This window comes from Diceros bicornis, chromosome 29, assembly GCF_020826845.1.
Source record: "Diceros bicornis minor isolate mBicDic1 chromosome 29, mDicBic1.mat.cur, whole genome shotgun sequence".
In the NCBI taxonomy this organism is placed as follows: Eukaryota; Metazoa; Chordata; class Mammalia; order Perissodactyla; family Rhinocerotidae; genus Diceros; species Diceros bicornis.
The window spans coordinates 7,608,552-7,634,931 of NC_080768.1; the positions used below are offsets into that span (position 1 = coordinate 7,608,552).

The 26,380-nt window shown below is 39.5% G+C and overlaps 1 protein-coding gene across 1 annotated transcript; it reads left to right on the top strand.

Moving 5' to 3' along the window:
• The first annotated feature begins 2,477 nt into the window (after nt 1–2,477).
• LOC131393904 (thiamine transporter 2-like) lies at nt 2,478–23,833 on the top strand. The gene is given in 7 exon segments (XM_058524915.1): nt 2,478–2,554; nt 14,596–14,747; nt 16,455–17,087; nt 17,089–17,284; nt 18,831–19,023; nt 20,364–20,505; nt 21,293–23,833. Coding segments are annotated over 6 exon segments (1,491 nt in total). The 5' UTR covers nt 2,478–2,554; nt 14,596–14,597; the 3' UTR covers nt 21,470–23,833.
• The last annotated feature ends 2,547 nt before the right edge of the window (nt 23,834–26,380 follow it).

Genomic DNA, 26,380 nt, shown 5'->3' on the forward strand with positions numbered 1-26,380 from the left:
TGGGGTATCCCTCATCACAGCACTCTGGAAAAGGAGGCAAGTGTTGAGATGGTCCCTTAAAGTCTGCAAAAGAATTTTGTATGAAATTCTTCTTTCCTTTTAAATTTTTGGAGAGAATCCCTGGGACATATGATCCCGAAGGGGCTAAGGACCTGGGGTGGCTGGTGAAAGAGGACAGGGGGGCTCTCCCCTTCTTACTTACCTGTGCCGTCATACTGACAGGGAGCAAGTCCTTGGAAAATGTTCGTTGGAGTAAATTTATCTGTGCTCTCATTTAGTTTCTCTTGTGTCAAATCCCACAGGAAGGCAGGCAATCGATAGCGAGAACACCACAGGCAATTCTAGCAATACCAACAAAACAAAATGCTGCCCCCTTTTTAAGAAGTGGAGTAGAAAGAGCAAAGCATAAAAAAACCATTTGAAGTCCGTGCTGTTTTGCTACTCAACATAAACCAGCATTCTATCTTTCACCCTTTCAGGAAGGGAGAAAGGAATATAAAGAAATGCAAGTGATGATGGTGGGGGGAAGGGTGGGTGCCATAGCTGGACCAGAAGGTTGCCTTCAGACTCCTGGCTGCCCCAAGTCACTGATGAGAAGACTGGAGGCCTAGGGAAGAAGCCCAGGGAGATAACCTTTCTACAATATTGAGTATCCCAGGGAGCTCAAAAGGGCTTCCAAGAGACTTAGGTGGTAGGGAATAGAAAAGCGATGCTCCAGGAAGTAGGAGAGAGGCATAAAAACAGAGCTGGGAGAATGCCACCAGCAAACTTTGCCCTCTTGTAACTGGCCTGGTGCTCATCTGATGCCTCCTCTCCCTCAATTCCTGTCTCTTCCAGGCTGGGTAGGAAGACTCCACCTTTTCACAGCCTATCACAGCCTTCTCAGTCTCTCTTTGAAGCTTGCCCAATGATTCTTCTTTGGTCAAGTTATTTCACCTGATCACAACTGTCTCATTTCAGCCTGCTATAACAAAATACCACAGACTGGGTGGCTGACAAACAATAGAAATTTATTTCCCTCAGTTCTGGAGGATGGAGTCCAAGATGGGGGTACCAGCATGGTCAGGTTATGGTGAGAGCCCTCCTCCAAGTTGCAGATGGCCAACTTCTAGTTGCATCCTCATGTGGTAGAAAGAAAAAGAGAGAGCTCCCTGGGGTCTCATTTCTAAGGGCATTAATCCCATTCCTGAGGGCTACACTGTCATGACCAAATCACCTTCCAAAGGCCCAATCTCTTAATACCATCACATTTGGGGGTTAGGATTTTATTATGGAAAATCCCAAACATACACAAAAGTGGGGAATAGTACAATAAATTCCCAAGAACCAACATCCAGGTCAACAATTATCAACACATGGCCCATCTCTCGTCGTCTGTGACGTCACCCACACCCCTTCTACCACTGAGTCTTTCAGAACCAAATCCAGACCTTGTGTCACCTCATCAGCAAATATGTTTGCTTTTCTACGAATGAATAAATTCCTTATCATCTCTTTCGGATTTAGACTATGCCTGTGAGATGTCAGGTAAACTTTTTAAGGTCCAAATTGAGGTCCCCTCTTGGTGAGAGGTGTGGAAGAAATTATGATACCCTCAACCATTAAGAAAATTCCGCCATGTTCTCAGGGAGGGCCTGGCAATTTACAAGGGCACTCTGTTGCACAATGAACAGGGTACTCCAACTCCAGAGATGCATCTTGAAAATTTATAGGCGGACTTTCCACAAGTCATAGGAGGGTGAGAATAGAAAATCCAAATCAATAAGACAATGACCCAAGACACCTAGGGGAATTTTAATCAATTTGATTAACAGCTAGTAGCCCTTAGAAACCAAGCAGTGTTTATTTTGGGGGAGGGTTTCCATTTCCACCAACAAATAAACAAGAAAATTTTTAAAAAATATTCCATTTTAACCAATGAGAACTTTATACTGCTTTAAAAAAAACCCCACTTAATAAACAATATTTAATATATGAACTATTTGCATTAGAAAATTCTCAAAGTGCTAGGAAACTACCCCACCCCCCCCACCTTAAAAAAAAATACATAATGATTATAAACATTGGCTCTGGAGCCAGGATGCCCCGAAAAAAATCCAGGCTTCTCTGCTAGTCTTACTTCCTTCTGCTTCGCTTTCTTCATATGCAGAATGGGGATCATAGCTGTACCTCTCTCATAAGTTTTTCAGATAAATGAGTGGACTTATAGGAAAGGATGTTTTTATAAGTAGAGCAGATGTTGGACACTGCACTCAGTTCGTCCTACTTTGTTACGTTGATTTTGCGGTATCAGTACATTACTTTAAGCTGTTCCTTCCAGGTACAAAGCTGATGGTGTTTGCTCACAGACCACGGATTCTGGCTTCCAGTTTAAAGGTTATGGAAGCCTAAATTAGCATATGCAAAACATTGGGGAGGGCCTCCGGGCTCCGCCCCGCCCCCGCCCCGCCACTACCTCTAGAGCTAGGCTTCCTGCGACAGAAGGGCTGGTGGTCCCAAGAGCTTGTTATCCGGGCGTGTGAGCGATCTGGGGAGCAGAAAGCGGCTCCTACAGGTAAGAGGAGCTCCGGTAGGTGAATTAATGGAAGAAACGCCATCATCCCTTGGCTGCAGCCCTCCCCATGCCCCAGTTTCCGGAGCGCGGGCCGGCGGGTACTTGTGCTGCAGCGGGCTTCTTGGGACCGGCCCGGATTGCATCCTGGAGCCCGAGGCAGGGGGCGGGCCGTTCCTCGTGCTGCAGGCTGCAGTGCTGAGGCTCGCCCAAGTACATTTGGCTAGCATTCTTTCAGCCATCTGAAAAAGCAGATTAAATAAGGCCAAAATAAAGGGCCAGCATCCCCCGTGGTTACACCCGCGTTCACAGATTTTAACTGAAAAGAAACCTAATCACAGAATTCCAAATCCCAATCCAAGAATGGTGAAAAGTCCTAGCGAGGAAAAGAAAGGGGACTTTGAAGTTAAGAGACCCGGGGCTCGATTGAGACTACTTTAATTAATACTAAAAGAAAACATAACCATACCTTACAATAATATTGCTGGAAAGGATACCTAATTCATCAAATAATATGTCTAACAAGTATTTGTCAAGTCAGTGTTGCTACTGTAAATATGCAGAAGCGTTGAGCTTACAGAGTGCTTCAAGTTTGAAAAGGGTGAAGGAAATAATGTTTTCTAAAAATACTCACACATAAGCGTTTTGCTTGACAGGTATTGGAACACATCCGTGTCTCCTAAAGCAAAAGGTGTGTTTTCATTAAAGTACATATTTTAAATAGACCAAGACATAACTAACTTCCAAATAGCTTTTTCTTCAAATTGTTTTAGCAAGAGCTGACATGGACAAAAACACTAATTTCTTTTGGTCATAATTGGTTATGGACCAACCATGTTTTCTAAGGTTGGGTAAGGGGAAACGCAATTCAAGCATAAATATTCAAAGATGAATTTATTTAGCCTGCCGGCCCTTAGCAGTTTAGGTGAAATTATCCACTGTGTACCTTTCTGAAATTGCTCTGATCTGTGAGTGCCCCACTGTGTTCATTTGTTTGAATTTTCGGTGTGAGCTTGTGTGAGGTCGATGGGAAGGAAGCTATATTGAGTGCATAATATGTACTGAAAACCAGATTGAGTAGTTCCCGGGACAACTTTGTGAGGTGGCTGTGATTATCCACATTTTAACGATAGGCTTGGAGAGGTTAAGTATGTGCCACAAACAGGAGGGGCCAAGAGGAACATGAGCTTCAGATTTCTAAGTCATGGTCTTTCCACAGGACCACACTGGCCACCACAAACCCAAACCTGCAGAGAAAAAAAAAAAAAAAAAACGAAGACTGGGAAGGTCTGCAGTGAGATGTCAGGATATTAAAGTTGATTCGGTAATTTTTTTTTTTTTTTTTTTTTTGTGAGGAGATCAGCCCTGAGCTAACATCCGCCAATCCTCCTCTTTTTTTGCTGAGGAAGACGGCCCTGGGCTAACATCGGTGCCTATCTTCCTCCACTTTATATGGGACGCCGCCACAGCATGGCTTACCAAGCAGTACTTCGGTGCGCGCCCGGGATCCGAACCAGCGAACCCCGGGCCGCCGCAGCGGAGCGCGCGCACTCAACCGCTTGCGCCACCGGGCCGGCCCCTGATTCGGTAATTTAACAACTGTTACCAAATCATTTAGATTCAAAGGAATAAATTGGCAGTTATTTGGATAGGCTAGAGACACAGTTGGAAAAGGATAAAGTCATGACTATCAATCAGATATAAAAATGAACATGCGTTAAAGATTTTAGTAACTCATTAATGAGGAAACTGGTAAGGCTGTTACAACCAGATCAAAGGAGAATCCAAAGAATGGGTACATTTATAGATCAGGAATATTGAAATAGAGATAAAACTGGTTTTCCATGGGGGACAGGGGAAGAGTTCCCATCATTGGACAGAACTTATTTGCATGTCTATAGACAAGAATTATTGCACATTGCTATCAGTTACTACAATTTACAGAGGTATAAAATAACTCAAACAATGCATGGTTCTTCCTTGAAGCACACATTTTTCCCCACCCCCACCCCAACCCGTGTTCACTCAACCAGTTACCCACGTGCATTTCAGTGGCTAGACATGATCAGTTGACTTTCTATGTAAGCTGTCCGCCAGTTTTATGGTTTTGATAGGCATATTTCTCCAGCTGCACCTGAGAGTAGATTGATCTAACCATAGACATTCAGAGGGTAAACAATCTGGAAGGGCATGGTTAATTCATCAGCAATGGGTCATGCAAGCAAAAAGGAATGGTGCCACATACGACAAAATGGAGTCTGAAGCATGCATTTTAAAGATCACTTGTATCTACTCTTGCAATGGTTTTAACCAAAAGCAGAACTATTCTGGCCTACATATTTAATATCTGGGCCTTATTCATATCTTGTGAAGTTCTGTGGAGTACTTCATTTCAGCAAAGATTCTAGGGTTTTGGGTTTATTTTTTTTTGTGGGGTGGCTACAAAAAGGATTATTACTGAGTGATAGGTGATAGGACTACTTCGTGGTTTTGTGCAATTCTGTCTCTTAATACAAAATTCTAGAGAAACTAAATTACATTATTTTAGTACTAACATTCGGGGAAAAGTGTTTTTTGATGTTTATCTCCCTAATCATCTGTGTTTCAGAAAGATCTGAATCTGGTTCTCTATTTTTTTTAATGGGTTTCGAAAAGGGGGTGGCTGCAGAAGAGAGTGGGTTCTAGTGTATAAATCCATCAGAGGGGGTTGGGCTTTGGTGTATAAAGCCATTGCTCTTGATTGCTCAGTTCTGAAGGAGGAGGACTCAAGACTCCAATGAGAAGGGGCAACTGTGACTGAGACTCTCAGCAGCTGGCAGCAGGAACAAGCAGAAGTTGGATCTGAAGGCAGGAAATGGGACTTGGTTCTACAAGGAAATGAACTCGGCACGGAAGGAACACGTACTGATTATCTCTGTATTATTTTGAAGAATGTTCTATGTGGCCAGACTTCCAGAGTTTCTTGGTCTGTCCTGGCTTTGATTTATAGGCATTGTTTCCATTCTCAATTTTCAAGGACAGACCGAATTTCAAAGATGCTGGGCCACTTTCAGATTACATAGAGGCCTTGCCCCATGTGGAATTTGGAAAAAATCTTAGTCATTGTGCCAATAGAAAAAGTCCAGGGCTGTGGGGATTCCTACACAGCAAAATGCTTTGAAGTAGGAGAAGGAGGGAAGGATGTATTTTTTTTTAATTGAAATATAATTTAATACAATATAATGTATAGATTTTAAGTTTAAGTGTTTATAATTGTATCTACCCAGGTAACTATATTCCATCAAGATATAGACTATTTCATCACCCCCAAATCTTCCCACCCCCACCTCAGAGATGACCACTGTTTGGATTTCTATCAGCAGTGGAATCATATAGGACGGCCTTTTTGTGTCTGGATTCTTTTTACAAAGCGTAATGTTTGAGATTCATTTGTTTTGTCCCATGTATTATTACCAAACCACGTGGGCTCACCTCCTGGTGAGTTAAATAAGACTCTACACCAGTGGAAGTTGTCTCACAAAGTAAAGTGTATTTGCAGCAAATAGGAGTCCATGAGGAATCATTTCCAAAGTCATGTCAACCCCAAACAAGGGGAAGGAGGAACTTTCATTTGGTTAGGGAATGAATATTCAAAAGGGAGAGGCGACTACACTGCAGATTGTGGTAATGAGGCTTAATCTCCTCTTGAAGAGATCTTCACATTAAAAATAAGGTAAGGTCATGGGCATAGCTCTTATAGGGAGGCTTGGTCAGCTTCAGGGTGGCTACTGGTTGTCTCCTTAACATAACAACAGTTAAATCCTTTCAGACTCACCTTTGAGTTCCTCAGGGCACTAGTCCCTGACAGTATCAGTGATTCATTTCTTTTTTCCAAGACACCTTTATTGAGATATAGTTTACATGTAATAAATGTACATTATAAGTGTATAGTCAATGAGTTTTGACAAATGTATGTAAGTTTGTAACCACTGCCACAATCAAGATATAGAGCATTTCGTCACCCTACAAAGTTTTCTGGTGCTTTACTGCAGTCAGTCCCTCCCCTGTCTCCCATCGCAGGCAACCACTGAACCAATTTCTATCACTATAGATAAGTTTTACTCATTTTAGGACTTTATATGTGTTAATGGAATCATACAGTTTTGTGTCTGGATTCTTTGCCACAGCATAATGTTTTTGATATTCACCCAAGTTTTTGCAATAGTTCATTTCTTTTTATTGCTGATTGAATCAGTATTAGTTGCTTAAATATACAATATTGTTTATTCATTCACCATTTAATAGACATTTCAGTTGCTTCCCGTTTTTTCACTACTTTGGATATGTGAACTTTCTTGTATAGATTGCCAAATGGTTTTCCAAAGAATTTGGTGCCATTTTACCTTCTCACAAGCAATGTATAGGAATTCAATTGCTTTAAATCTTTGCCAATAATCGGTATGCTAGTCTTTTGATACTTAGGCATTCTAATATTTGTGAATAATAATGTTCTCTGTGGTTTTCCAATTTCTTAATGGGATGAACAGATACTTTTTTTTGATAAAATTCAATTCATCTTTTTTTTCCTTGTAAGTTTAGTCTGTTTGTCATTTTGATAAAATATTTGCTAATTCCTAGGTCACAAAAATCTGTGTTCTTTTGGTGGTACTCTAAGGGTCTAGAGTTTGTTATATCAAATAGATTTTTGTGTATGGAGTGAGGTAGAGATCAGTTAAATGCATTTTAAACAAGATGAAGTCACAGCCAAAATACAATAGCTCACTAGAAATTGGTGAAACCACCTTCCAATCCTGATTTTGCAACAGAAGTGTAGTAATGAAGCAATTCTCCGGAATTCCTTGTGCCTTCCTCTGGCACCAGCCTGCCTTGCCATAAGCGAACTGCAGCTCTTTGCTTTATCTGGATGTTTTACTCCAAGTTATATTCTCTTCTATTTTAGTAGTAAGTAGACTAAAAGGCTTAATTAGTTATTATACTCTGATATCAGCTGAAAGTAAATATTTTAGTTTTCAGCAATCCAACTTTTGGTTTGCTTCTGTCCTATGAAGGGCTTGTCTCTGGCAGTGTTGAAAACCTGAAAGGTGGATTTCTTTGGGAAAATGTAATAAATACCGACGCTAACTCTATTTTTGAAAAGGCATTGGGCCTTGGGAAGTGAAACCATTTGCAAATGTCATCTCTCTTGCCCAGCTGTCCAAGTCCTTTGGAATCTTAGAGGCTGTGAGATTCATAATTATTTTAAATTATCAATCTAGTGCTCTGGTATTTGAGATAGGTGCTTTGACTGCAATAAATGTTCTGGGGAATAATGTGAACATGAGGCCAGCCCACATCTCAGACATTGGTTGTCTTGTCAGGCACCCTTCTGAGACGATTAGAATGTTTAGTTGGGAGGGGTGGACAGGAATTGGATGGAGACTGGGGACTCTAGATAGTTTCCTTTGAAATTTTTGGCATCTTAGTTAATTCTGGAAGTATCTTCTAAACAAGCATAGAAGAAGATTTGATAAAATGCTTCCTTTCCATTGACCCAGTTCCTTATACTCTGGGCTTTCTGTTGCGGGGAACCTTTGCAAAACCAGGTTTGGGGGAGATCTTTGCTTTGACCAGGTCATCTTGTCCCTTACCTCAGGGAGCTCCACAGCTCTGAAAGCTTTGGCTTTCATGTCTACATTGGTTCATTTCATTGGTTCTTCATTTCCAAAGAATTCCATCTTCTGGGAGTGAGTGGAGGAATCTGATCAGTTAAAGTCCTCCTTAGCTAAGAAGTCTACCTAGGGATCAAGAGCCAGAAAGCCCACTGGCGTATGCCAGTTTCTATAGTTCTTTTTAAAATTACATATTCTACGCAAATGGAAATATATATTTAGAAATATTCTAAATACCCAGCCCAACTTGATCATAGTGGAAACACAAGTAAATCTTAATGTTTTTAGGAGATGAAGAAAAATCTATGCATACCTTAAAATGAAGTTGGATTAGATGTGCTAGCAAGGGGGTTATTATTTTGAAGAAGGCTACAGCACCCAACGTACCCTGAAGAAAGGGAAGCAGCCATAAAAATATGTGGCTTTGTAGAAAAGGACCCAGATTAGAGGTTGAGAGAAGCTAGAGACTTAACAATAGAATACTGAAGGGCCCCTGGTGGGACTGCTGTGAACTTGAATGAAAAATAATTGTTATTCTTCAACCAGCAAAAAGAGAAAGGAACACACCATTTCCAAAGTCATTTAGGTGGGTCACTTTCCATGCAAAGGTGTTGGTGGTCTTTGGGACTCCTTCAAGGTCACATGGGTTGGCTGGTAACCCCGAGAGTGCTTGTGGACGTGTACTCCCAGGGCCCACATGATGTGCTGCACGTGTGTGCAGTTATTGCAACTGGATCAGAGGCAGGTATTCTCTCATTGGCTAGAGGGATGGAGCAGGGAGACTTCAACCCGCCAGGGACCATCATAGTAGAAGCTAATGCTCAGCACTCCCTTCCTCCAGCTACTTTTGCTAGCTAGAGCACTCCCTCCGAAGACCTCCCCTCCAGGACCCAGCACAACAAGGTAAGCTCTGTGGTAGATTTAGCTGCTCCAAGTCTCTGCTAGAAGGAGAGCTTCTCTTGTTGCTTCCAACATCTTCACTGTAGATTTCAAGTCATGATAGCCTGAGAGCTGACTTTTGTTTGGAGAATGTCCTTTTTATTTTTTTTCCCTTTTAGCCTACTGTCCACAGAGTGTTCCTATACCTTTTTAAAAATGGTGATGAAGCATATGAGTAATATGTGTGAATTACTGCCCCAGAAGCAACTTTTTAAAAGGATTATGTTATTTGGAAATCACAGAAAATAAAGAGGGGAAGATACATATCTTGCTTTCAGAAGTACCAACCCAGTTCATGTCCTCAAGTTAGATTCAATGAAGGGAAGTTTAGAATATTCTTTAGGAGGAGGATAATATTATCAGGTCAAAATGGAATGACAGATTGAAAAATAACAAGAGAACAGTCTGTTCCGGAACGATGCTTTGCCGTGAAGGCTGTGGCCCTCCCAGACAGGTGTACTCATGAGGCACATGAGTAGATATTAGTCCTGTTCTTTCCTCTGCAACTTCTAACCCAGTAACTGTGTCCTACAGTAAGTTGTGATGCACAGTGTGATCATTTTTCTATATTTATATATTGATAACCCAAGAAAAGTTTCAGAGAAAAACAGCTCTACTCTGCAGTGTACTTTGATATTTAATATTTTTTTCTGCAACATTTGCTAAAAAATCCTGTTTGCAACCCACTAAATGGTTTTGACACCCAAAATCTGAAAAACAGTATTCTAAAATAAACTGGAATTGGAATTTTGAGGATATAACCAGGCACTCTCAACACGGTGTAACAGGAAAGATGACTGAACTTGGAATTAGAAAAACTGAGTCCAAGTCCAGGCTCTGACAATGGTTAAATGTGAAAACCACACAGATCTTATTGCCTGTGGCCCTCAGTTTCCCCATCTATAAAATGAGGACAAGAGCATCTCCTCTGTCTGCCTCACAAAATTGTCAAAGAAAAAATAAAATAATTTTCTAAATGTAAAAATTATAGAGATTGCATAAGTGATTTGATTATCATAATCATAGTCACCATGACAGAAAAGAGCAGCATCTTCTCAATGATACGATAAAAATAAAAGATGCTGATCAATAATTCCAAGCATTATGAGATCATTAGCCACAGGCTTCTCCAGCAGGAGAGAGAACAACTTTGGCAGTTCCCAGTTTGTTCAGTGGGAATCTCAGAGCCCACGTTGACAGTGCCTTTGTGGGTAGCTGACAAGAAAATGAGGAGAGGAAAACATCGAGATGATGGGAATGGTGCCATGGAGGTAGGAGGTAGCTAGCTACCCATCGGAGCAGAGGGAGGATGTGAACTTGAAGCCAACAGAGCAGACCCTGAGCTCAGTTGTAACCTTTCTTAGCTGGCTGGCCATGAGCTTTGAGGAGGCTCAGTTCCCGTGTCTGAGAAACTGGGGACATTTTATATATATATAACTAATATATAATTTTGTAATATTATGTATAATAAAAATATATTATAAAATATATAATTATAAAATATAATTAAATTTATTTAATATAACAATATTTATTATTTATATAATAAATATATTTGTTATATTTATATAATTATATTGTATAATATAAAATATGTAAATATATGTATAATATATATAATTAGGGTTTTTCTAAGGATTAGAGACAAATAATTATATAAAGTGGCTAGTCTAATGCTTGGTGTAAAGCAGGAACTAAGTACAAAATAGCTGGTAGGTTGTTATCATTTTAACTATGTAAGTGGCAGACTTGATGTAAGGAAAATAATCACTGCCTTCAGAGGGTGGGTGAAGGGTCATGCTGGGCTGGAGGATGTCAGACGCCTGTGTGCTGTGGTAACTGAAGGAGCCAGAACCTTCATTCAATGCTAAACACAGTCATTCCAGGGCCCCTCCTGGATAAGGATTGAGGCTGGTTGGGACAGAATGGGTGATGCACAGGGAGCGATGTGTGCACGTGAAGGGGTTAGCGGGTTGGGCAGGGTGTGAGAGGCATATCCGAAACATCAGAATCACCAGAGGATTTTTCCACCTATCCTGGACTCTCCAGGGCCTAGAGGGCCAGAAAAGAATTTCAGAGTTATGGGTCTGTGTGTAGCTTTGAAAAAGTTCTCTAGATGATTTCCATTCACTTTGCTCACCACCCTGTTAAGATCCAAGGCTGTGGCATGGAGCCAGTGAGCCCAGTGGATAGATAAGGGACAGTAGTCCTTGGGCCTCCTGCGGCCGAATCACTCAGTGTATAGATGCAGATTCCTGGGCCTTACTATACCTACTGAATCACACTTTAGGGATGGAGTCCAGGAATCTATCTTTTTAACAAGCTCCTAGGTGATTCCGATGTGCGAGTCAAGTTCACACAGTCTGTGTTAACTGGCCAGGGTGAGAAAGGGTTACACAGTGGGGCAAGTGCTGGACAATGAGACTCTGAGTTGGGGGGAGGTAAGAGAAGAGCCAGACATTAGCAGCTGAGAGTCTCAGAAGTCTCCCAGCAGAGAGTGGGCAGTGACAGTGGCTGTGGCCCTGAAGGCTGAAGAATAGCCAACAAGTGAGACGTGGTCTCTGAAAGCTCCTGCTGCTGTTAAACCAGGAACTTCAGCTGCTCTCCCAGTCCCTCTGGGTTAAAGGACTCCCGCTAATGTTTGGTTAGACGCCTTCTTTCATTTCCTCTGGCAAAAATGCTAGCTTTGGAGCATGTGTTTGTTTCCAGGGGAGGGGGCTAGAAAAAGGAGTAAGGAAAGGAAGCCCAGCATCCTGGGGTGCAGGGATGAGCTCCCCAAATATTTCTCAGTTGTTTTCAGCTAAGGTCAGACACCCTCCCTCATTTTCTCCTCGTTAAGCCAGAATCACTGTTGAGTCCTCCAACAATGAAGAGAGCAAAAGGATGAGAAATAATGTGTTTGAGCCATGATTCCATATCCAACGTGGTGCCAAGTCCTTTCCAGTATCAAGGCCCTCTATGCTCCCAAAAAGCCCATACATGCAGTTGGCATTGTTATCCCATTTTACAGATGAGTAACTGAACAACAGGGCACTTATGGAGTCGAAGGCCTCCCTGGTCTTTACCTGATGCAGCTGGGAAGTGCACTCAGGAAACCGAGACAGAGCTTTACTAGTTCTTAGTGGGGAGGTCTGACATTCATCCCCTTCCTTCTACAAGACTTACTGTGTGTTGGGCACTCTTCTAGGCACAAGAATAGAGCAATGATCCAAACAGAAAAAATGCACTGCTCTCTTGCTTACACTCGAATTGGGCATATACTGTCTATTTCTGCTCTACCGTCCCAACTAAATCCAATCGGGAAGCAGTATTAGAACAGTTAGGAGATGAAGAATTCAGTAATCCAGGCGACTCTTAGCAGCCCAGGGATCGTGGACATAGTTCTAGGTCTCTGAGATTTGTGGAGAAGATGATGACTTGGACTTGGTGAGCAAACCATGGTTAGCATAGATGGAGAGAATGTTCTAGAAGTAGAGTCAGCAGATGCCACTCCATTAAAACCCCCCTTTGAAAGACAGCCAAGCCTCAGTAGTTGCCTACCTGGGCTAGCCTTTTCTACAAGAACATTACTCACAAAGAAAGAAGGCCCCAGAAAACTCCAGCAGTACTCAGGAAGAAGATAAATCCATGTATTCTGGGCCGAGGGAGGAGGTGGAGGACAAACCCAATGTGCCCTCCGCGAAGTTTTCACATTGTCAGCATTGCTCACAGTTGCTGCAATCCAATTCCAAATTCAGATTTCCATTGTTTATGCACTGCTTCATCAAGGGTTTTGTTGACATAAATGGAAACAGTGTTCACCTTTTTTAACCTAAGAGAGGAACTGTGCAGCTATCTGGGGCGACCTTGTGAGAAGGTAGGGTGGGTGGTAGACCGAGGTGTGACCCAGCAGGCTCTCCCTACCTCCCTAGCCTCTAGCAAAGTTCCTCCCCGTGGATATCTGGAATTCCACCCTGGTGGCTTGCTTTTCTGGAGTGAGCATCATCTTTCCTCTCTCTGGCCCACTTTCAAACTATAATTACCCGTGGCAGCTCTATGTGTTAAGCCATAATATTTAGTAAGAATGTGTTCATGAAAACACTTTCTTCCCTCACTGGGGAGAGGTTGACATTAGGTTAATACCAGCAGTTGAGGGAAAAAGGCCACCAGACTGAGGCAGGGTGGAGCAGGTGCAAGATCCCTGATGGGAGTCAGGGAGATCTGGATTCAAATCTTGACCATGTGGTTTGAAGCCAGTTGTTGGACATCTTGGATCTCCCATATACTCACCTGGGAGTTTGGGAAAGTAGTATGTATTTTACAGTTATTATGAGAATTTAATGAGATAATATGCAGAAAAGCATCATTCTCACAGCAAGTTGGTTTCTTTCCTGTAAATTAGCTCAAAGAAATTAACCACCTCCAAGACCACCAAAAACATATACACTTTGCAAAGTAAAGCTTGACCCAAAATATGAAAGAATGAGAGTGAATTTTCTTTATACACTTTGTAATCCACATGAAAAAGCAAGATGTTTTCAAATATCGCCACCATAAAATAAGGGGGTTTTTTGGCTTTGTTTTGTTTCTCTGCGCAGTGACAAATGAGATCCTCCCTTGAGTGTTCTGTCTGAAGTTTGAATTTCAAGGGATTTTATTTCTGAGTTAGGAAAAAAGTATGAACTGTTAATTAGCTACCTGCCCCATTGAGTGGTGTGAAACTGCAGGTTTAGGGAAGAAATGGGGCCAGTCGCAAAGAAAACTGAAATAACAGTCTAAGAAAGGATGGCTTCTGTTCTCAACATAGAGTTAGCACCAGTACGGAAAAGGGGAAAAATATAGAAAAGATGGCAAGTCAGATCTTTATCCAGTTTAATTTTTTTAACTGAAGAATTATAAATTCTTAGATTAGAGACACCTAACAAAAATATCCTGGATGTCTATGATGTGTTAAGCACAATACTAAGCAGGGATAGTCTAATGGAGAGATAAATGTGTAAATACACACATGCCATTCAATATGTTAAAGATTTTAGTGTCATAGTGCAAACATAGTTGTCAGATAATAGATTTGATCAACTTAATCTGTGTTCTCATGATTTTGACCTCCTAGAAGTACCTTACCTACCATATGTACACCAGTAATTCCCTAGCCAATGTTCTATACTTATTTTCAAACATTCATTGGCCTACTGTTTACCATTTATTCGTAGCTACTCATTACCATGTTTGTGATGGAGAACACTAGTGAAGTGTGACTCTACTCCCAGCACTAATGAATAAGAAGTTCCTTGACAAAGGAGGGTTTGATTGGGTCACCTACGAGATACTTGAGAGCAGTTCTTCATCACTCACCTCTCCATTTCGGCTGCAGATGAATGAAACTTTATCCTTTCATAAAGCATTTAGAAATAATCAGTTTTTCATTACATCCAAGGACAAAATGAGTTAATTTTGGCTCTGTTTCCATTTGATCAGCCATGGGTTGTTTCCGAACTTCACCAAGCCGTTCCTGGATTTATCCCACCATGATCCTCTGCTTATTTGGATTTTTCTCCATGATGAGACCCTCAGATCCCTTCCTTATCCCTTATTTATCTGGACCAGATAAAAATCTGACTAGCGCAGAGGTAAGTTAATGTACATATATATCTTAATGTGTTTAATTTTACCGGACTTGAACAAGGACATGGAGTCAGGGTTTCATTCAACTTGAAATAAGGTTAACACACTGACCTCGATGAATCCCATTTTCATGGTATTTGTTAATAGAACTGTTCAAACTACTCTTTCCTCTCCACACTTGCAAAAATGGGAAAACAAAACACACTACATGTGAAATAGATATTGTAACTTTTATAGGGGTCTACCGTTAGTCTTACTACATGGGAACCTTTCAAGTCTCCATTGATTCTATTATACTAATCCTAAAATAAAATCGTGTCCAGGCATAGGATTGTATCCTAATAAACGTTCGGGCTGCTGAGGTACAAGCAGAATCTGATAAAGAATTATAACATTTCTTTAGGACACTTACTCAGTTTTGAAAAACTATATATGAGCAGGTGAGACATTAGTAGCTTTATCTCTCAGCTTTATCTTCCCCAGAAGGCCAAATTCTCTTACTTAAAAGATCTAACACTTTTTTATAACAAGTGCAACAAGAAAATGCACTGACCCAGCTGGAAAATTACCCTGGGCTAGTTTTATAATCTCCAGCCAGAGCTATGAAAACACTACTGAGGGTGGCTTTACCTGGAAGGCTAATTGATGCTGGTTTATTTGGTGATGAGGTGGTAAGGACAGAAAAGCAAGCTTGTTGTGCTGTGCTGTAAAATCACTTAGCGAAACTCTGTTTCAAAGTTTCCCAGATGGAAGCATGTCATGATTAAGACAAACAACAGATACAGGTCCTGAATCAGCCAGTGAACCTACTGGGGTCTGCTTCTGCCATGGCTATGGACCACTTAATGTCCCCATCCTCAAAGCTGCAGCTCAGTCTCACTACCATTTCAAACCACTCAGCTTTCCCTCATCATTGATATTTGGACACACTGAGGCTGTTGGAGAGATCAGAGGGGCACAGACCAAAGGCTAGTGCAACTGAGCTGCACCCACACCCGTCATACCCCAGAGATCAGCAGCTGCTTCAGTCCTTTCTTTTTATGAATGAACATTGAGGTCCTGTGCGTTTCTGACTAAATCCATGAGATGACCCACATTAATTTGAGGCCAGAATTGAAGAAACAATATTGAATAAGGTTGAGAGCCCAGCAAATTTGGCCAGGAAGGAAATTAAATGCATTACCTGTTCTCTTTCCATAATTCTACAAGGTTATTTACTCTTTGCTATCATCATGTATATGTTCATCCAGACTTTGGAAGGGCTGATATTTTTGACATAGTGATGGATCAGATAAAGATAAAGGTTTTCAGATTTATCTAATGTTAATCTTTGAACAAGAAGGGAATGGTATTTTTTAAGAGCCTTAAAAACGCAGAAATATCTGTTGAGCAATTTTTAACTAATGTACTGAAACATAATATCTAAACTTAATATAGTTCAGATGCACATTAAGCCAATATATTCTTCTGCTGGAATGCATGTAAGTGTATAAATTTTTTTTGGGGGGGGGCTCTCTTTTCCTAGTGGTTTCCTTGAAAATCAGTTTTCTATTGTGCTTTTCCATAATATGAAGAATATTCTATCCTATTGGATTGCGAAATTTGATACTGGGCAAGCCACATGTACCTTAGTAATGTACGTACTGGAGAAAGGTAACCCTTCTCACTTCCTGGTGCTTCGTGGTCACACGATCCATTTTTCAACTTTGCAGATCACAAATGAGATTTTTCCTGTGTGGACATACTCTTACTTGGTGCTGCTGCTCCCCGTGTTTATCTTCACCGATTACGTCCGCTACAAGCCGATCATCATCTTACAAGGGATTAGCTTTGTCATTACCTGGCTGCTACTCTTGTTTGGCCAAGGAGTGAAGACCATGCAGGTTGTGGAGTTCTTCTATGGGATCATTACCGCCACCAAGGTGGCCTACTATGCCTACATTTACAGCGTGGTCAGCCCAGAACACTATCAGAAAGTGAGCGATTACTGCAGGAGCATCACGCTGGTGGCCTACACGGCAGCCTCGGTGCTGGCTCAGCTCTTGGTATCTCTGGCCAATCTATCCTACTTTTACCTCAATGTCATATCCTTGGCGTCTGTCTCCATGGCCTTCCTTCTCTCATTTTTTATACCAATGCCCCAGAAAAGCATGTTTTTTCATGCAAAACCCAGAAAAGAAGTAGAGAAGCCGTCATATGTGAATGAGGCGTTAGATGAACCTCATGAGGGTGAAGCAGCAGGTTATGGGGAGGAGAAACCAACTTCAGTAATACCTACCATCTCGAGGAACCTGGATGATGGCTGGTTGAGGAGCCCAAAGCCAAAAAATGTAGCTTTCAAAGTTTTTTGTGCAGTGGTTCCAAGATTTGAAAGAGGGCTACTCCTCAAAGCGTCTTTTTTACTGGTCCCTGTGGTGGGCTTTTTCCACAGCAGATTTTAACCAGATTTTCAACTATGTTCAAATCCTGTGGGATTACAAGGCACCATCCCAAAATTCTTCCGTCTATAATGGGGCAATAGAGGCTATCGCAACCTTTGGAGGTAAGTAAACATTGATTTACCTTCCTTGATGGACTACCCCCATTAAGTTCAGTTTTCCAGTTGCTAAACTTCTCCATGGTAGAAAATTTAGCTGTGTTCTGAAGGCACATTAATGTTTTTCCTGGATGGAAGGCACTGGGAAATAAAAAAAGAGAACCTTAACACATTCTATTTAATGTGTTATACTTACAATAGGTAACTCAAGAGCTCAGCTAAATTCTAGCCAAATTCCTAAGATTCCACTTCATTGTGAGAAAAAGTGTTAAATGTCCCCTGTTCTTCCAGAATTGTTTTTAATATCAAAAGGAAAATACGCATCTTGTATATAAGTAAAGAGTTTTTGTTATTTTAGAAAATGAACTATTAAGGATTCCAGATTATCACTGGAAGAGATTTTGTTAATAAACAATTTGAGTTAGCTGGCACCCACCTTTAGTAATTCTAGGCTATACACCAAAATTTTTCAAAAGTCACTTTCTTATGAGATTTAAATGAGTGGAAGATCCATAAGAGTCAGGATTCTAATATCACAGGGAAATCTGCATTTGAAGTTTACTCTACAATAAATATTTATATCCTGGTAAGTGGAAACTTAAATTCAACTGAGACTTTGAAGATATTTTCTAGGGAGTTGGAAATTTCCACACCCTCATTTACAAAAATTTCAGAAAACTCATGTGGCATCTGTTTTATTATTGTCTCCCTTTTGGGAGGCTTCACTTTAACTCTTAAAAACCAAGACTGTGCTGGAATTGGTTCACTGAAATTATTTCTCCTGCATTCCAAATTCTAGAGGGGGAAATCGTTTTATTTCCTTTGTAGTAATGGTTCTTTCCTAGATCACATGTGAAAAAGTTAATTAATCCAATGTCAGTAATTTGAAACATAAATACTTCTCATTTTGTTGAAGAGAACTGTATTAGTAACCCTAATTACTGTCAATTATTCAATCTCTTAAACTCTATAAATCAATATAGGTCTGTGCACCAAAAGCCTCAAGTAAAATAGGCCAGATCTTGAAGACATTAAGATGGACTAGAAATAAGATTAAAATTAAGAAAGGTTAATAATGAAGACTAAAACTAGCCAATGCAACGCATTTGTTACCCATCATTGAAAAATCAATAAAGATGAATAGGGACAGGCCAGGTGTACTCCCGAAGCAATTGTTTCATCCTTTTCTATCTCTGCCCTTAGCATGTTGTATTAAGCGACTGGGTTTATGTGTAATTTCTCCCCACTCTGCTGTTGTTAGGAACCTTTCTGGCCTCTCTGCATATTACAGTGCTTGGCATGTAGTTGATGCTAATTGGAAGTGTGAGGACTAAATGCTTGAAAGAATAGGAAGTAAAGAGAGAAGCCAAAGGAAAACCTGGTTAAGAAAAGGATAAATCCACATTTAGGTGGATCACACTATTTTTGCAAACTGTGAAAGCAATATATTTGTCTTTTAGAATTGCCTAAGTCCTGAGTTTTTAAGAGAGCTGTTGATATTTCCCATGTGCAAGGTCAGTATGTTTCATCTTCCTAAATGTTTCTTTTTCAGGGGCTGTGGCTGCCTTTGCAGTGGATTATGTGAAAGTCAACTGGGACCTTCTGGGAGAGTTGGCTCTGGCGATCTTCTCAGTTGTCAATGCAGGCTCTCTCTTTCTCATGCATTACACAACCAACATCTGGGCATGCTACGCTGGCTATTTAATATTCAAAACCAGCTATATTCTCCTTATAACCATAGCAGTGTGGGTATTACCAACCATGTTTTTCCACTCCCAAAACTAAACCATATTCTCTTTTCTATATCCCTATAGTTTCTTTGAGAACTTCAGAAGGATTTAAATCAATTGCAATATTAAATGTTGACTGCTTCCTACTAAATTCAACAAAATTAAGCCATCTTTTCATTTAACTCCTTGCCCTCTGAATATTGGTAAGATTAGTCATCAAGGAAAGAAAGTTCTGTAGGTTCATAAACCAAAAGCAATGATACATTGTCAGGTTGTGATTTTTTATTTCGAGCAATTTGCCATAACAAGGGGTGGTGCAATCTAATGTTGAATGATCGAGTTTAAATTTCATTCCTAATTTCACTTGATTGATTGAGTAATTTTGGGCATATGCTTTTTTGTGAGACAAAATATTTTCAAGTTATAAAAAACTGGATACTGGAAAACATAGATGTAAAAGTTACAAGAAACTGTAAGTTCCCGAGATCATTTTTTAAAACAGTTTTAAAACTGTTTTAAACACAGTTAAAACATTTTTTTGTTTTTTAGTATGTGAAAAATGTTTGATAAGCAGTTGACAAACACAGAACTATAAGCACCCTGGGAAAAGATCATGAAATAAAGGAAAGAGATAAAATTTTTGGCAAGTTTATCTTTTTTCACTGAAATGTGTCAGTTTAGTGCATGGAACTCATGTGTCTTGAGTTTCTTTTTGTAATGTGAGGATTTTGTTAAGGCAGGATGTGATTTCTTTTCATTTTAACAGTTTTCAGAACCCAAAGTCTTTTACCTGAATTACAAGGAAGAACTGTAAATAACATACAATTGCCAGTCTTTCATAAATGCTGTGTAATAAAATTTCAAAACCTATATAATTATTAAAAATAAATTAATTACAGATTCACTCAATTGTACAACCAGCCATAGTCTGGATCTTCCAAAGAATAATTCACCTACCAAATTTTGAATCTGTCAATGCAGATAATTGATCATAAAATGAATAACTGAAAAAAATAACTCAGATTGGATATTGCTTGCATTATCATAAAAATTCACTGAGAAACAGTATCTAAAATCAGATAGCATCCAATCTTCTCAAGGTATGAGAAATTAGAATATTTAGGTTTAATTTCTGGAAGCATTAAATTTCATAAGAAGGATTTTGCCGTGTTTCCTTTAACTGTATTTTAATTCAGCCTTTAACTGTATTTTTTAACTTTCTTTGCTCTTCCTGGAGGAGATTTAGACAAAAGGTGCTATTAACAAGACACTGCTTTCTCTTTTGTTTCTGTCTTTTATAGATAAGAATCCCCTATATGTTCTTGTGAAAAAACTTATTCGATGTTTAATGGTAGATTTCAGATCACTGTTAATCTGAGCGTGGAACGCTATGCCCTGGTGTTTGGAATCAACACCTTCCTTGCCCTGGTGATTCGGACCCTTATAACTGTGATCATAGTGGATCAGAGAGGGCTCAACCTGCCAATCAGCATTCAGGTACGCTGCAATACTTCCGTTTTCCTACTCATGTAGTTGGTGGGAATATAGAAGATAATTTCAAAGGTTTTTTCAACCTTATCACTGCCAACATTCAAATTTCTTAAATTCCTTGGCTAGGCAAATTTTAAAATAAGTAATTCCTTAATTCTCATATTATATCACACCAAGTAGTTTTTGAACAATAATCACAATAGGTCAGCATTTACCTTTGGCTCCTAAAACGTCATCGGGTAACACTGGTCATTGTGTTCCACATATGTCTCCTCTTCCTCCCACCATCCAGTTCCAAGGTTTACTGAGATTCAACTAGGGAGAGGTACAGAGCTCAGTTCCCTTTTCACTTCTCTACTTAATATTAGCCCAATTGCACGTTTTACACATGAATTGGAAAAAAAGGGAGATAAGGCAGGTAGGAAGTAAACTCAATGTCTACAATTCATTCATAGAGACATTACATATAGCATCGCACCATCCTCCAATCATAGACACATAGATCAGTGGCAATCAGTGTTTTTTCACTATTGGTGATATTAGCGAGGATCTGAACCCAAGCAACTCTGGCTCCAGAGTCCACACCCTTAGTCACTGCATTCCTTACACTTTCATACCTGGTTCTTCTAAGAGAGAGAATAAAGTATTGTGCAAATCTAAATGACACATATTAAGATCCTGGGTCCCAGTTACCCCATAATCTAAGTAAATCAACAGGATCACTATGTATTACCAATGACATACAAGGACAGATTTTATGTGCGTCTAATTAATTCTATTTGTTTTTCTCCAGTTTTTAGTTTATGGGAGTTATTTTGCAGTCATTGCTGGAATTTTCTTAATGAGAAGTATATACATTATCTATGCAGCCAAATGCCAAAAGAAGGTGCAGAGCTCTGCTACAAGTCAGAATCCATATGGACCACACCCAGAGCAACTGAGGGATGTCATCATGGAAACAAAGCTCTAATCTTTTGTCAACTATTACAACCTCTGCGCGAGAACTATGCTGGTCACAAAGCCACTAAGTGCCATAAATTCATATGCTTTACAAGCGTGGTTTCCAATGTACCTTTTCAAAACCACAACGAAATGTCAGCTTTAGACCAGATATCTGTGTGCCCAGCTGAACTAGATGCAGTCAACCGGGCCCATCATCTCAATGAAACAACCCATGTTGGCAACCCCAGTGAATAGCAATGACTGAAAAATTCTGGTTTTGATCACTTGCAAAAACATGCAAAGGCGTGGAAAGAAACCATGAGAAAGCTCCGGTCATCCTGGAGTTGATGTTCCCCATTTGTGAGCAGAAACACTAACTGGACTGACCCTGTTGCTTGGCTTAGATATTTGTTTTACCTTACCAAAACAGGCAACACATGTGGTGTTTTTGTCACATGAGCCATTTTTCTTCTTCCATTACGTATATTTCTTTATAACTTACAGTTCTCTGAGATAATTACAAGGTTTTGTCCCATTTCTAAGGACTCTTCTTCAATCTTGATAACATAGCACCATTCACAAACTATTATTTGATAATATCACCATTTAATTTTTTCATGATTAGTTTTTATTTTGTGCTCAGCTGAGCTTAGTTGTTGAAACTCTACCTCAGGAATAGCTTCAGACACTCCTGTGTGTCCACAGAATGACATTCATGTCAATTCCCAGTGGCCCTAGGAGAGGTAATGAGCTTTCTCTCTACCGTGAGCTCAGGGAGGTGTTTTAATGCTATGTCAGGGTGATGTCTGTCTAAAACAGAAAAACTGAAATAGAAATGTCCAAGGGGTTTCTAGAAGTATTTGTAAAATACTAAGAAAACACTCATGAGGGGGACCTTTAATTTTTCAATGGTAGAGATTGTGCTATATAAAATAATGCATGCAAAAATATTAAAGAGCCTTTCTAATTTTTTGATGAATTGCGCAGAAAATTGTCTTTCCTTTGAAACTTCAGTAGAGGATGCATTGAGCATTCTGTCACTGGGAATAAAGAATGCTGTTTCAAGATTTGTATTTCAAATATATTTTTCTCCAAGTCCCAAAATTCAATCACTGGACTGAAAATAAAATTCAGCCCCAAAGCCAACACGCTCATTTAGTGGAGAGAACTAAAAACATTCCTACATACATCAAAAGCAAGGAAAAGATGACCGGTATTATCCTTCTTACTTAACTTGTTGTGCTGAAGGCATTAGCCAACACAATTAGACAAGCAAAAAAAAATTAGAAGTCAGAACTTAGAAAGGAGAAGGCAAAATTATTATTATTCCAGAGGCTAGAAGCCTATACCCGAGAGACTCAACTAAAAACCAAGATAGTAGTATAGGAAATAAGTATATCAAAACAAACAGCTTTCATGATAAACTGTCTAGAAGATACATGGGCCTAAAAGACCCCATTTCTAATAGCACAAAAATAATATGATTTATAAGATTACATTTAATTACTTAATAATTTCATAAAAGTGTAGGACATATATGAATATACCTGAAAACACTTTTAAAGATGAACGCTTTTTAAAGTGGAAAAATGAGATTAAATTATTTGCAGAAAGTGAAATCCTACTGTAAACTCTTAATTTCAATAACATAGAAGCATGAAAAGACAGTCCCATGGGAGAGAGTAGAAAGTTTTGAATTAGTCCCTAATTCATAAGGGATTTAAGACTATGATAAAGATGGCATTCATACTAGATGAAGAAAAAGAGGGAGTATTTAATAAGATTGGAACAATTTTTTTTCAAAGGAAAAATTAAGTTTGACACAGGAGTGTTCGAATAACTCCATCAATATGTAATGTATATGTATCAATATGCAAATGTAAAATATGAAACTACAAAAATACCAGAAGAAAATATGTAAGAATTATTTTATGACCACAAGAGCTTTAAAAGGAAAATAAAACCTAGAAATTGTAAAAAGATGAATTGACAGTGTAACACTAAACTATACATGGAAGAAAAAACACTATAATTTGGGCTGGCCCCATGGCCTAGTGGTTAAGTTTGGCACGCTCTGCTTCAGCAGCCCAGATTCAGTTCCCAGACGCAGATCTACACCACTCATCAGCAGCCATGCTGTGGCTCACATACAAAATAGAGGAAAATTGGCACAGATGTTAGCTCAGGGTGAATCTTCCTCAAGCAAAAAAACAAGAACAAAAAAAAAACAGTATAAGCAAAGCCAAAAGACAAGTGATAATCTGGAGAAAATATTGCAACTTATCAAAGCTACTTTCCCTAACTTATAAAGAAACAATGCAGCGGTACGTGTGTGTGGTGATGGGTTGTAATTAGTATTTTGGTGGTGAACATGATGTAATCTATGCAGAAATAGAAGTATAATGATGTACACCTGAAATTTTTACAATGTTATAAACCAATGTTACTGCAATAAACAAAAAATTAAAAAAAAAAGAAAAATGCAAATTGATAAGAAAAAGATCAATAACCTGATAGAAAAATGGGCAAAGGATGTGAACAGGAAATTCAGAGAAAGAGAAATACAAATGTCTCAGATGTGTAAAAGATGCTCAAATTAACTCATAAGAGAAATGTATATTAAAACTACAATGAGATAGCATTGTTTACCTGTCAGAGTAGAAAATAATCCAAAGGTGTGACAGTACATTTTGTCCTCTGGGAATGACTCAACAGGCAGTCTCAAAGATTGTTGGTGGGAGCGTAAATTAGTTTCATTGCTACAAAGGAAAATTCCACATTCTCAAAATTACAAATGTATATATCTTTCCACCTATAGCTATCTCTGATGGCAATATACACTAACAATATATTTGCGTGCTTGGGAACTGACTTGCATAAAAAGTTTTTCCTTACAGTATTGTTTTTAAGAACAAAGGATTGGAAACTATTTAAATTTCATGAAGTGAGGATAGGGAAAATGTATTATGGTACATCAGTGTATTCACTTGTAATAGTATTAGCTAGACAAAAAATGAGGAAGATCTTTACATAGCATAAAAGGCTCTAAAATATATTATAAGTGGAGAAAAGTTAGGTGCCAAAATAATAATGAATGTGATAGCTCATATTTGTGTAAAAGTAAGGAGAAAAACATCTGTATTGGTTTATATACACATACAACTTTTCTAGAAGGACAAACAAAACTAATAACAGTGATTACCTGCTGTGTGGTAATGGGAAATGGAAGAGAGAGGTCATCTTTCCATGGCTTTTGATGTTTGCACCTGTAAATTACCCACCCCAAATTAAAATGCTAATTTTAAAAAAATGTTTAACCTCTTGGAAAATAAATTAACAAATGAAGAATAAAGAACTGGAGATTTTTTATTTTTTTATATGTAACCATTCTTATGTTTTTACATTTTTTGTAATAGATACACATAAGTAAATTATAGGGAGATACCATACCATAAATGGAGGTTCCATTTATAATTAAAAGGAAAAAAACACAGAAGAAAAAATAATTTTTAAATAAAAAATTTTAGGGCTGGCCCCGTGGCTTAGCGGTTAAGTGCGTGCACTCCGCTGCTGGCGGCCCGGGTTCGGATCCCAGGCGCGCACCGACGCACTGCTTCTCTGGCCATGCTGAGGCCGCGTCCCACATACAACAACTAAAAGAATGTGCAGCTATGACATACAACTATGTACTGGGGCTTTGGGGGAAAAAAATAAAAAATCTTTAAATAAAAAATTTTATTTAGTATCTCACTAAAGAGAAAGATCATTATTTTTTTTTAAATTAAAACATAGGTTTGCTTAAAAGCTGTAGAATTTTCTGACTGGTAAGAATGCCTTATGGAGAAACATCTTAAATGTTTTGTTTTGTACATAGAATGACTCGGAAACAACAACAGAAACATAATTCATAGACAAGTAACAGAACTAAGGGAGTAGAAATGGCAAGAGAATAACCATTTCTGGGAAAAAAATACTTAAAGGTTATGGTTCTGGCTTATCTGGACTTGCCCTTTGCCCATATTTAAGCCTTGACTTAAGTGAAATATTTACATCTGTTGTCGCTGAAGAGGCAGGTGATGCACTTCTGACAAGGAAGCAGGGTCACAGGGCCTTCAGGAAGAGGCACACAGGGTAGTGGGCATTGAAATACCTGAGGGAATTGCCCATCTCATGAGATGGAAAAATGACAGGCAGCTGGGAGTGGTGGCCCCAGAGGCCTGGCGGTGACATTGCTGTCATTGCACGCTTGTCGTTCAATTTGTTCAAGAAGGTAGAAACCTCTTGCGTGCACATTGCTGCCATAGCAGAATAAAAGCAGAATCACTTAGGGTTTTATTAGGAAATTTATGCCACAGCTTTGTAGAAACAATAGTAACAGCAATAGAAAAGGTAAAAGTAATAGAAACCCTATGCACACAGACACAGAGAGGGAGAAGTACCAAGTTAGAAGGTTGCATGAATACCCATCAAATAGAACATTCAGCGTCATGATCCCTTTGGCTGGGCTCAGAGACATGACTGGTCTTCAGGTGTTGGACTGGGTCTTTGTAATGGCCATTTCTTGTTTGTGTGAAATTTTTATCAAATAAAAATGTTTGTGACTGTTAAGTTAAAAGAGATGGGTGCAGAGTTCCAAAGCCAGAGATATTGTCCAAAAGAAAAATTCCCAGGACACCCAGGTGATAGCAAGTGGGACGGTCTGGGAGAAGGAGAAGACAGGACGGATGGAGGAAAGTTTCATTAATGAAGACAGCAAGTCCTAGCATTTCTCACCCTAGAGGTGGGGCCAGGCCAACTGTCTAGTGGTATCATTGCTTCTTGGAGCAGCTCTTCTGCTGGCAGCAGGACTTCTGCTGGCAACAGCCCTTCCCACAGCTGCAGCCACATGAGTTGTAGCTACAGGAGTGGCGGCAGCAGCAGACCACAAGGATGCTGCAGC